General features: G+C 38.5%; 1 protein-coding gene across 2 annotated transcripts in view; it reads right to left on the bottom strand.

Annotated features, from left to right (window-relative positions):
* The window catches only part of nbas (NBAS subunit of NRZ tethering complex), a 256303-nt gene that overhangs the window by 215497 nt on the left and 28664 nt on the right, over positions 1–12142 (bottom strand). For both annotated transcript variants that reach the window (XM_056269320.1, XM_056269321.1), the window contains exons 16-21: positions 10380–10505; positions 10034–10185; positions 9823–9960; positions 5168–5246; positions 3483–3587; positions 3002–3138 (exon numbers count right to left, since the gene is read on the bottom strand). In XM_056269320.1, coding sequence (XP_056125295.1) covers positions 3002–3138; positions 3483–3587; positions 5168–5246; positions 9823–9960; positions 10034–10185; positions 10380–10505 — 737 coding nt within the window. The remainder of the gene's footprint in view (positions 1–3001; positions 3139–3482; positions 3588–5167; positions 5247–9822; positions 9961–10033; positions 10186–10379; positions 10506–12142) is intronic.

Below are 12142 nucleotides of genomic sequence, written 5' to 3'. Positions count from 1 at the left end.
AAAGAGGGTCTTTCATAATTTTATAATAATTTACTGATTAACGGGAGACTTGTGTATGTTTGTGTGCGTCGGTAAGTTTGTTAAAAAAAATATTTTAGAATACAGACATTAAGGTATGTTAATGTCATTAAAATTAGAACTAAAAATTAGCCACATTAAACATTTAATCACATGATTTGACGCATTAATTTTGACAATCCTTATAAAGTCATACACACTACCATTCAAAAGTTTGGGGTCAGTAAGTTTTTCAAAAGAAACCAATACTTTGATTCAGCAAGGATTCATTAAATTTAATTGAAAAACCCCCCAGGAAAAACAACGTTACAAGCGATTTTTATTTCATATAAATGCTGTTTTTTAACTTTCTATTCAGCAAAGAATCCTGAAAAAAAAAAAAAAAACATCACGGTTTCTACAAAATAAGAGAAATTTTTCATGAACATTAAATCGGCATATTAAAATGATTTCTAAAGGATCATGTGACACTGAAGACTGGAGTAATGGCAGCTGAATATTCAGCTTTGATATCACATTAATAAATTGCATTTTAAAATATACTAAATTGGAAAACAGTCATTTTAAAAATTTTTGTAATTTCTCTACTTTTAGCATACATCACCATGAGATGCACCTGGACAAATCATCAGTGATGTTTCCTGGGGTCATCGGGTCTTTTGGGTCTTCCAACAATCAGACACCCTCACCCAGGCGACCCAGCCGGGGTTGATCAAGTCCCGACTTGTTTCCAGGTAGCACTACCCCACCCACAGCTCTCCTCTCCTGACCCAGAGCAATCTTAAAGCAAATTCCTCTGCTTCCGTGGCCGACTTAATGCCCCTTTGTCAACTGGCCCCCTTGGTGTCCAGCAAATTATAGGCCCTGCAGAGCAACTGGGCTACTACCTCAGTGGGCTCGCACCTTACTTGCTAGCCATTACGTCAGCACGCTTGAACTAGCTCGATGTACTTGGTTCTCTAACTTTCATTGGCCTCCTCTATACGGTCCTCCCAGGGAACTGCAAGTAAGGATAATCTGCTAGGATTCTAAGATCAGCACCATATCTGGCCTAAGCAATGTTATGGCAACAGTTTCTGGAAATTTAAGTTGCTTCCCCAGGTCGACTTTCAGCTCCCAGTCCTGTGCTGTTGTTAGTAGGCCAGATGAGGTGATCCTAACTGCTGGCGATACCTTCTCCCCAACTTTGACAAAAGTGATGGTCTTCTCTGCTGAGCGTAGCCACTTGCAGTGGATGATCCCCCTGGAGATGGTGGCTGCAATGGCTTTCAAGAATTTATCAAGACGCCAACGATAGCGCCCCTCGCTCAGTGCTTTTGAACACCTGCTGAGGATGTGTTCCGGTGTCCCTCGTTTCAGGCACAGAGGGCAAGTTGGTGACTCTGCCTTCCCCCAGCAAAACAAGTTGGACGGACTTGATACTACATCCTTGACAGCCTGGATTAAGAATTTTACTCGGTGGTGCTTGGATTTCCAGAGCTCAGCCAAGGTGATATTACGTTGTACTACTTGTTACCACCTTGTCCAGTCTCCCTGCTGCCACATCCCAAACATCCTGCTGGCTCGCACTTTCTCAAGCGATTCTTGTACCTCATCTTGGAGCTGAGATCTCCTGTCCTTCCTCCTTGGCTGCTGATGGGGAGTTTCAGCTTGTTGTTTCACCTGTATAAGGCGATGCTGCTCAGGCTTCAAGGTAGTCCCAGCCACTTCTGTAAGAACCTATTGATCCTCCTCTCAAAGCCCTCCATTGTGGAGATCGGGACTTTGTGAACTAAGGTGGCTAAAATCGAACCCAGGCTACCATCTAGTTTTTTTCATGATGGATGGTATCTGAGTGTTGCCAAGTGTGAAGCAGAATTTGTCAGTGACCATTCCTTTCTTCAACACCAGAGATCTGTATTTTTCCTGTACACCCAGGTCATGAGCTATTCAGGATCCATCTACTCCCTGGGACAGATGCTATTGTCACCTTCATTTATAAAGCGCTTTTTACAGTATGGATTGTTTCAAAGCAGCTTTACAGTTATAATAGAAAATACCGTAACAAAATATTGTCACTATTAGGTCATCCATGAAAGCCCTAATCGGTGGTTGTCGGACGCTAGACTTTAAGAGGGGCAGACTTCTGCAGACTTCACTAACATGCTCATGGCAAGTGCGAAAAGGATCACTGAAATGGTGCATCCAGTGATAATTCCTTTCCTGAGCTCATGCCACTCCGAAGTAGAGGACCTAGAGGAGAATTTTAGGCTAAAACCATTGTAATAGTCCAAGATAAGGTTCATGAACTTGTCTGGGGTATGGTACCGGTTCAGAGCCACTTCTACCAGCTTGTGGGGTAGTGATCCATAGGCGTTTGCAAAGTCCAACCACAGCTCCACCAGGGCCCCCTTTGCTCTCCCGGACCTCCCTGATCAGCTGGTGACCACACCTGTGTGCTCTATACACCCTGGTACCTTCAGGATTCCTCCTTTCAACTGAAGCGTCAATAAATAATTATCTAGGAGGTAGTCTGTAAGACGCCTAGCAACTGCAATATTACGGTTTTGTTTTTTTTGTTTTTGATCAAATAAATGTAGCTCTGGTGAGCATAACTTCTTTTAAAAACATTTTTAAAAAATATTAACAACCCTAAACTTTTGAAAAGTACTAGTGTACATATTCCTTCAGGGAGGTGAGCAGCACTTATTTTTAGCCCAGAGTCTGCAGGTAACTACAGCCTACAATTATTTCATAATCTTAAAGTCTCAAAGACTAAAGCACATATGGATAAAGTTCACTGCAAAATGTCTCATTTACATAACCAACCTGCTTTAAACTAGCACCTCATTCGGTCATACAGCAGACAGTACCTAATAACCTCTTTTAGTAGACCCGTCATCTAAAAATGACCTTTTCCCGTTAGGCTCTTTCAAAAAGATTTATGTGGGTTTTGTTTATCCTGTTCACGGAAGATCGGTATCCTCTAATAAGTCATTCTTACCCCGCCTTAGGCAGAAGGTCGGAGTACTCGTGAGGAGAGGTGGTTTCTGGGAAATTGCAGAGAATTGCGAGCCGGTGCTGGAGCATCTCTGAGCCGTGGTAAGTGAAGAGAATGTCCAATGCCTGCACGTTACTCTCCTGGGAGAGAAAGAGACGAGATGAGAGGAACACGATTGATAGAGATAATTAATTAATAGACGATTTATGAGACGGAACTAACTACGGACAGCTTTATGCTCTGCAGCAATTTATCCAACTTTACAAAGACACAGAAGCCTTTGCATTGGGCAGGTGACCATATTTCAAACATTACACTTTAAAATACTCACAGAATATGAGGGGAATCCATATTTTACGCCACACGCTACTGAGGGCGCACACACTTATCCACAAAACAGTGAAATGGTGACTATAACTCACGCTGTGGGACGCTCATACTCACACTCACGTCATGGGCGGAGAACAAAGGAAGAGAGATTTACCCTTGCGTACGTTCTTGCTGACAGAACAATATTCTGATTGCGGAACTTCTTGAAAAACTCAGCATCAAATCGCTGCTCTGCCGCATGAGGTCCACCCAGAATCTCCTGCAGAAAATAAAAGAAGAGACAGAGCGAAAGAAAGCAAAACAAACATGAGAGTTCAGGAGAGGGTCTCACGTGTGTATGTCTGAGGTAAATCCTCCCAGTCCACACTACTGACATTTATCACTTTGACATTTACAATTACAGCCTTTAAGTTGACAGGGCCGCTGCGTGTATGTGTGTGCACGTGTGTGTTTAATGTCTCAGAGGTCTGGTTACATTCAGAACTATTCCCAAAGAAATCAATTACACATGAAGACCCTGACAAAGGCCATCCATCACAGTACGAGCAGGACATTAACTATGCGGTAGGATGAAACAGTAGACCCACTCCTACTGATGACTTTTAGATTGCAACAAAGCATTACAATATGAGCACACACATCGATCATATTATTCATAAAACGATGAGCGGAAATTATTTAGATTATTTAAATGACTGACTATCTAAATCAAAGTCACAACATTTGTTGTGGATTTGTGGTTTCAGAATATTTCAGAAGGTGGTTTGCATCATTTTATTATCAATTCATAATTGATCAACATTTTCTGCAATAAAAACGTGAAAGTCAGCCTAGTTTGAAATGACACCCTTTGATCCTTAGAATTAAGCAGGCTGTTTTTGTTACTGTGCCTTTAAGACTTCCATATGGAAATTACCTTGGTTATAATTGGCTAGCCTCCACATACCAGCATAAATCACACCAAGGGGATTAGAATGACAGCTGCAATACTAAATAGATGTTGACAGGGTAAAAAAAAATAACTATCTGCCAAAAGTGTGTGAATTGGGAAAAATGTATTGAACATAAATATATATCCATTTTTTCCCCTTGTGGATAGTGTCACATAGTATAATATGCATGTATACTATATATGTATACATATTACTACATTATTATTAGTATAGCCATTACATAATGTCAAATCTCTCATAAAACATTGAAACCCTTGTATTGGTGGCTTAATGTGAGTAACAGCTCACATGCAACGCAAAAATAAAATGATCATCAAGTTTTTCCCCCCAGTTAAAATATCTAATATTTGTAATTTTAAGTACAAAAAAAAAAAAAAAGTGTGAAAAAGTACAACTATATCCGGAATACAATCTCTGAAACCAAGTCTATTTTATGCAGTGCTTCTCAAATCAATTTATCTTGTTCTACAGATTTTTTAATTAGTCCAAAAAGACTAATTAAAAACTCCTTGAAGTCTTTTTGTAGTGTGTGTTGCCACAGAGTTTTGAAGGGGGAAAAAAGCATCCTTGATAAACTATCAGAGCGATAAGTGTTCATTTTGGAGTATGGGTACTGATAAGCAAATTAGGGTAGTATAAGATGGTTAATATCTAAATTACGCAGGTTAAGGTGATGTAAATAAAATTATGATTTTTTGCAGCTTAGTTTTGGTCTGTTTGGACTTGGGGAGGAAGCTTTGCATTCTAAAAGGTTTCTACATTGAGCAAGGGAAATACTTTTTTCCATGATATGTCCCTTTTAAACCCAAATTCATCCCTTTTAAAGCCAAATTATGGAAGTTTAAAGCTTTATTTAATACAAAAGTCCAAGTTTGGAGAGTGTTACCTCATAAGTGGCCAAGCGGTCCAGATAGCAGAGAAGCTTCAGTCTACTTCTGCAGAGCTCCTTCTGCTCTAGAGTCAGTCTGAAAGAACATGACATCAACAGGATTAAACATGCAAACACAGTCTTATCTGGAGCTTATCAGCATACATCCACTTCAGAGAGCCGCCACTAATATCCATGAAAACGGTGGATTGAAAAAGCTTCACACACTCTGGGGGAGGGGTGGAGGAGGGTTTGACAGACATGTATGTAGAGGCTTACAGATATAATGAACGGCATTACAAGGAAATACGGATGAATGGGACAATTTGAGATTGAAGGAAAAAAGTGGACGAAACAGTGCTGAAAGGGTAGTGAGCCATTATAGACCCAGATTAGGTCATCAAAGACAGGCTAATGTGAGGCGACCGCTGCCTGATTGCCTGGATGCCCATGCGAGCGCGCGCGTGTATCAGTCAGTGTGAAAATCCACAGAAGGCAATTACAATCTCATCTCATTCTCCCTGCATTACTGCGGAAACCTGAGCATCCCGTTGTATGCGAATGAGACCCGCACACACGCACAGATCATCGGACTGGGGGAGAATATTGAACTGCAGGATGTTATCGCAATGCAAACATGATAAAAGAAGATTGAAAGAATAGCCTAGGCATAAACACACTCGCCTGTGAAACCTTAGAGCACTTCTTTTTCTAGCCTCCACAAGCTAGAGCAATTCTATTTCAGACATACTGATTGTAATGAAACTAAAGCAGAATTCAATGCCGTGTCAAGGGTTTATGCATGGCTTGACTGTAGAGGAAGCATTTTAAAAGCACGCAGCATTGGTACTCTGCTGTCAGTTCACTTAACAACTAGTGTGCTGAAGGTCGCTCATCTTTAAAGAGTCAAAACGTAACATAACCGACTGTTGACAACAAACTCGAAGGAAAAAAATACTATTAAAACCATTTAAGGACTTGTAAAAAATGTCATGATTGCATAGGAGACTGTTTTAGAGAGGAGAAAAGGGATTGGCTATTGATTTGTCACAGGATAAAATGTAGTTATGAAAAAAGGTGCACTGGTTTGAAATTACTTACTAAATATACAGCAGTTTAATGCCTTAATACTTACTTAATACTTAATAGTTAAATTCAGATCAATTTTCCCACAAAACAAAGATTAAAAAGTAATTAAATAGTGGAGCTTAATCACAGAAACAGTTTGAAACACCACATCAATAGAGCAATTAACAAGACACATGCTAATTGACGTCAAAATTCTAAGGTGGCACTGATGCGATGCGTCATTTCCTTTCAAGCAACACTGCATTTTTGCCTCAAAGCCTACTTAACTTGAGAGTTTGAGGCTCAAGTCTTTCTAGCCGCAAATTTAAGACAAAATCTAAGACTTTAAATACTATAAGATATTTAAGTTTTTTTATTAAATATATACTGTATGTATATATATATATATATATTTATATTGACTTCAGACATTTGAATGCTAATTTAACTAAGGTCAAATGATAGCTAGAAAAAGTGTAAGCCCAAATAAAGTAGGAGAAATGGTGAGAGAGAGGCTAATCAACAATAAAGATGGATCAATCAAAAGACCAATCATAATTCAGCATGCAAATTGTAAGAAAGAAACAACCAATCACAGCTAAACGGTAAATATTACCATGAAAACTGAACGGTCAATGACATTTTATGAGCAAACAAATTACGAAAAATTTTCACATGAATGAATTGTTCATTAGTATCACTTAATTTTACGGTATTTAAAGATGGCTCCTGCCTGTATGCGCGAAGTGGACTGTCTTTACAAAATATCTTCTTATTAAACTGTCTGTACACTTACAAAGTTCTCAATGCTTCGGTTTGCATGTAGGGACCCTCATTATGCTACCGTGTTAGTGTGGGGCTATTTTGAGCCTTGTTAGTGGTATTAACTAGCGATTTTTATTTTTCATTACTCTATGCCCCCATTACTAGCGTTATACACTAAACAGTTTTTAGAGATAAAACTCTTTACATTCGATTATCATGAAAACAAATCTCAGAGAACGGTTGACTAGGTACCAATGTGTTATTAGACCAAAGGTTCATTTTGCGCCAGAGTTGTCCTTTAAGCAAAATCTGAAAGAGATTAACTTTACGCAAACATAACGGTTTAATTTGACCATAGTTTCAGTAAAATAATGTACAGTGCTTTTTCGATATGCAGTTTAAAAGATAACATTTTCTTCAGTAAGTCTCAATAAAAACTATAACTCAAATTGTTACGCTGATAATATAATTTACAACAAAACAAAAGCATTGTCACTAATGGTCTCAGAAAATTCCCTTTTTATTTGACATTTTATAAACAAGATTTTAAAAAGGCAGCACACATAAGGCTGAAATGATCTTGAAAACTATTGTAGATTTGAAAGCAGTCTGTGCTGCAGCTGAATTAACTGCAGGCAGTGTCATCTTCAACTGAGAGAATATCGCTGCAAGACTGAAGCCTGATTGACAGGCAGACATTGTTAAGGGGAATCACTATCAAAATATGTAGCTGTGATGGTGAAAGAAAAGCATTGAACTTTCTAACAAACACACACACACACACACCTCTTCAACTAAACCCAGCGGTCTGATCGATACCACCCCATTGCTATAATGGTGGCGTAGTTAAAAAGATATTAACAGAATGATGATTGTCTTTTTTTGCTGTTGCATTACCACAGCTGAATGTCAGGAGAAATTGAAGTACACCCTATTAGAGTCACTCTCTCTTTCTCAATGTTGATGTGCCTGTCTATGTTCTCTCTCTGTCACTCTTTATCTTCTTTCTTTATCGCTTTTATCTTCTCTTTCGCTCGCTAAATGCCTTTGTTTCTCTTTTTCTATCTGTCTCGCCACCATTTCTCCTTTTTTCATTGGTTTTCTCTTTGGTCAATCGCTCTTTCTCCCTCGATGGAGTGAAAAGGACATCATGCATCATACAGACAGACAGACACTCAAAAACAGCCATATTTACACACACATTAAATAAGCTGACTGCATAAAAACAAACAGCCTAAGGAGTAAACACACAAACACACACTCTGGTGTCAAACCGCTGGCGGAAGCGTACAGTAATTAAGTGCAAATTAGATACAGTTCTGTGTGATATGCATGAAGAGAGTGTGTGTGTGCGCGCGTTTAACTGAGTTACGCTATGAAAAATTAGCCATTTTTTTCTGTGTGTAAACAAGTGTGTTTTGATTAGTGCAGTGTTTACAGCAAATGTTAGCCAATCTATGATTTTTTTTTGTTTATATCTTCCTCCCTCCACCCTATCGAGTGTGTGAGCGTTCATAATTTGTGTTCAACCGAGGGCTCTTTCATTAGGGCCTCCTGGGCAAAGCACAACAGAGGCATAAATTACCTTATGCAGATTAGAAATAAATCTATAAACGGCTTTAATTTTATCCTACACCTCTTCCTCTCGCTTCTCTTTATCGGTCTCCCACTCTTTCTCTCCCTTCCCATCTGTGTTGTCTCTAAGATCTCTTCCACTGAATTTAACTTCCTCATGAGCTTTATGAGAACATCTACTAGGGGTGGGTCACATCAAACAACCAACTAGCGCATTAGTGAGGTCGACTAGTTTATCTGTATGTTTTTTTTTCCTTTCTTTCTTTTTATCATTACATTTTAGCGGTGGTGCTTTAATTAGCGTGCTGAGAGCATGCTGTGCTTTAGCTCTTGGGCAGATTGCACGGTAAAACTATTCAGGATAATTCAGTTTTAAAAAGTTATTAAGTCAAATTAAAAATAGTCCAACTTTTAAAGATGCCATGAAATCAAAATATGAGTTTTGTGGCTTTTAGTACCATCTCTATATGCTAGTGAGTGCTAGTTTTCAAACTAGGGTGCAAGGATCCCCAGGGCGCCACAAGGGTCTATGGAAAATTTGCGAGGACAAAAAAAAAGATTTAACAAAATGTATTTTTGCAATGTCAAAAATATCAAGTTAAGTTATTTATGTTTAACACAATAGTTTTTAATACCAAAAAAAAGGTATTTTTTCCAAGAAAATATTTTAATAATTTTCTTTGCTTTAATACAGTGACAAATTAAAATAAAATGATTTGCTTAATTATTTAATCTCCATAAAATATGTCCCTTAAATAGTATAAGTGGATATTTATTCATGAAAATGATTAGCTGCCTTCATATTTCATTCCCTCTCAAGGGGATTATCATTTTTGGGCTAAAAGGCATCAGAAAGCTCTGTACTCCTAAAAGTTGGAAAAATAAATGTTATACATGTACGCATTTAAACAGCCTATTTAAAAAAGGGCTTCCTCTAAACAACTGTTTAAGCAACCGACTAGATAATTCTAAAATTATGTAGTTCAGCATATGACTAACATCTACCCAACTTACAATGATTGTGTGTGTGTGGCTGTGTGCGTCTGGTTTAGATTACATTACAAGGATAGTAAAACCTGAGGTCACCTACACTGTGAGGAAAATGGGTTAATAAACATACTAAATTATATTTTTTTGAAAATGTAAAAATGATGGTTTAGGGGTAGGGTTAGTGTAAGGGGATAGAATATACAGTATACAAATCATTACACCTATGGAGAATCCCCACAAAGATAGCGAAACAAAGTTTGTGTGTGTGTGCCTACTTGCTAAATTCCACTTTCTTGAGAAGCTCCTGTCTTTTCTTGGCTTCCCTCTCTTTTCTTTGGTCCATCTCTTCCTCCATGGACAGGAAGTCTTCATATGAAGCATCGTCCACGTCCAAATCACCTGGCAAGATAAATCTACGCAAGATACAGCCTGGTTAACAAACAGCCAAAGAGGAGATATGCAAATCTGTGTGAGTGAATCACACACCTGCCCCGGTCTTCCCCATCCCCGATGGCGATCAATGCTTCAAGGTCAGTTCCTTTCAGGCCGTACTTCAGCAGCTCTTTGGCTGCATCCACATTCTCTGGAACCCTCTCCACACACTCATGCAGCACCCATGATCTTTTCTTTATCTTACTCTGGGGGGGGGGGGGGGGTACTTAAGACCTACTTATACTAAACACCAATTTTAGTCAGAAATTTTCAGTTTAGTCCATTTTTTTTATTTTCAACAACCACAGTGCTTTGTTTTTTGTGTCATTCTCAGTGGAAAACAAGTGTTTCATGGGTTGTTCCAATGTTGCAAATGTTGTGGTAACAGAATGTCTCCTACCAAGTAGTCCTGAATGGAAGCAATGCTGACGGTAGATTTTCTCCACTGTCTCTGATAGACGAGATCCGAATCCAGACCATATGCTTGAGCCAGAGAGAGAGCCTCTCCATACTCCTCATTATCAATCTGTGAACACAAACACACCCACCAGATCAACCTCTACGTCTTATTAATGGTCCGTCTAAGACTCACAAAACTGTTATTGCCTGTTAATATTACAGCAACAAAGTAAATCTATAAGGATCTGAGGTATCTCACAAAATGCTGTTGTTACTTTCAGGTTGGGATATTTTATTACACCTAATTCACATTCATCTTTCTCTCGCTTTTATTCCACAGTTCATTCTTCTGAGTGTAAGCAAGGACTGAGTTTTAAAGAGGAAGAGGCTGAAGATGGGAGCGTTGTGATGTCACTATATGTAAAATGCTGTGCTCATAAATATTAATGAGCTTGTGCTGATGTTGCTAGGTAATCTTCAGGGTCTACGTAATCTTCCTAGACCACTCAGTCATGTAACGTGAATTGTTATTCTTGTGAAAACCCTTATATTTATTAACTTCAAAAGCTATTTTAAATGGCAAAAAAAACATACTTGAGACTGAGATAGAAACTGAGCAAGATACTTAAAATGCATTATTCCTAAATATTCTAAAACTGAATTTTGATTCATTAATATTTCTCAGAGGACTGTACAAATTAGATCTGTCCCCATCAAGTTTTTTGTGCCCCCGATACGATCCGAGTCATTGAATATTAAGTATTTGCCGATATTAAATATGATACCGTTGCTTGAGATCAACTCGGGACATCCTTAGTAAAAATATCACAATCCCATAAGTAATTGTGAGAATTCATTCATTTGATTTGGGTTCCAGAAGTAAAAAATCCTATTCATTTTCCAAAGGATAATTGATTTTTAACAATAACTGGCAGTATATACTTTTAAAGACAGACCCACTGTGAGCTACAAGGTTGTTAAATCAATAATGTATGATTTTGTTGAAGCTGTCAATCCACATTATTTCAACTTCATTTTTAAATAATCATGTTTAACTGATTAACAGTTCCTGCTCCTTTATAGTTTTACATTTATGTGTCGCTTTTAATTTGATTATGTCATTCCCAATACTTCATGTGATTTCAGTTCTTTACCTTATTAAAGTCAAGTGGCAACCTTCCTGTCTCTCTCATGAATCCAACACGGAAGTGACTTAAACTGCAAAGCATAGACTGACCGCTAGAGACAGGCTTCAAAAGGGAGTCAATCCCATATACAAAATAATATAAAAAATAAGTTTACAGCCTGGTACAAAAAGTGTTTTTTGTCTATATAGCTAATTTTGCCCTTTATGACAACTGTGAGGGGGGTGAATATTTCTAGAACTCATCCATTTAAATTCTATTAAGCCTTAAAGTTCTGCATAATTAAGGGTATGGCCACTTGAGTGACAGGTGGATTGCCGCCGCTGTCATTACTTTGTCTGTTAGCCGTCACGTCACCTCAGCTAAACCCGCCTCTTTGCCCATTTTCGTTTATCCGGGAGTGACCCGCAGTGACACGCTGCCAAGATGGCAACAGCCGGCTCAGCTCACTTTGGGCTTCAAAAATGCTCTCCAGAAACCTACGGGTGACGTCACGGACACTACGTCCATATTTTTTTACAGTCTATAATTAAAGCCGATAAGTACACAGCCTTGAACCCAAAACAAGACTGCACTAATATTGTTGCAGTGCTCATCTTGTTTCATACATTTTGGATGT

This window comes from Rhinichthys klamathensis, unplaced genomic scaffold (genome assembly GCF_029890125.1).
Source record: "Rhinichthys klamathensis goyatoka isolate OS25496 unplaced genomic scaffold, OSU_Roscu_1.1 h1tg000281l_1, whole genome shotgun sequence".
In the NCBI taxonomy this organism is placed as follows: domain Eukaryota; kingdom Metazoa; phylum Chordata; class Actinopteri; order Cypriniformes; family Leuciscidae; genus Rhinichthys; species Rhinichthys klamathensis.
The sequence above is the reverse complement of the archived record's forward strand: the minus strand, read 5'-3'. Positions and strand labels throughout refer to the sequence as shown.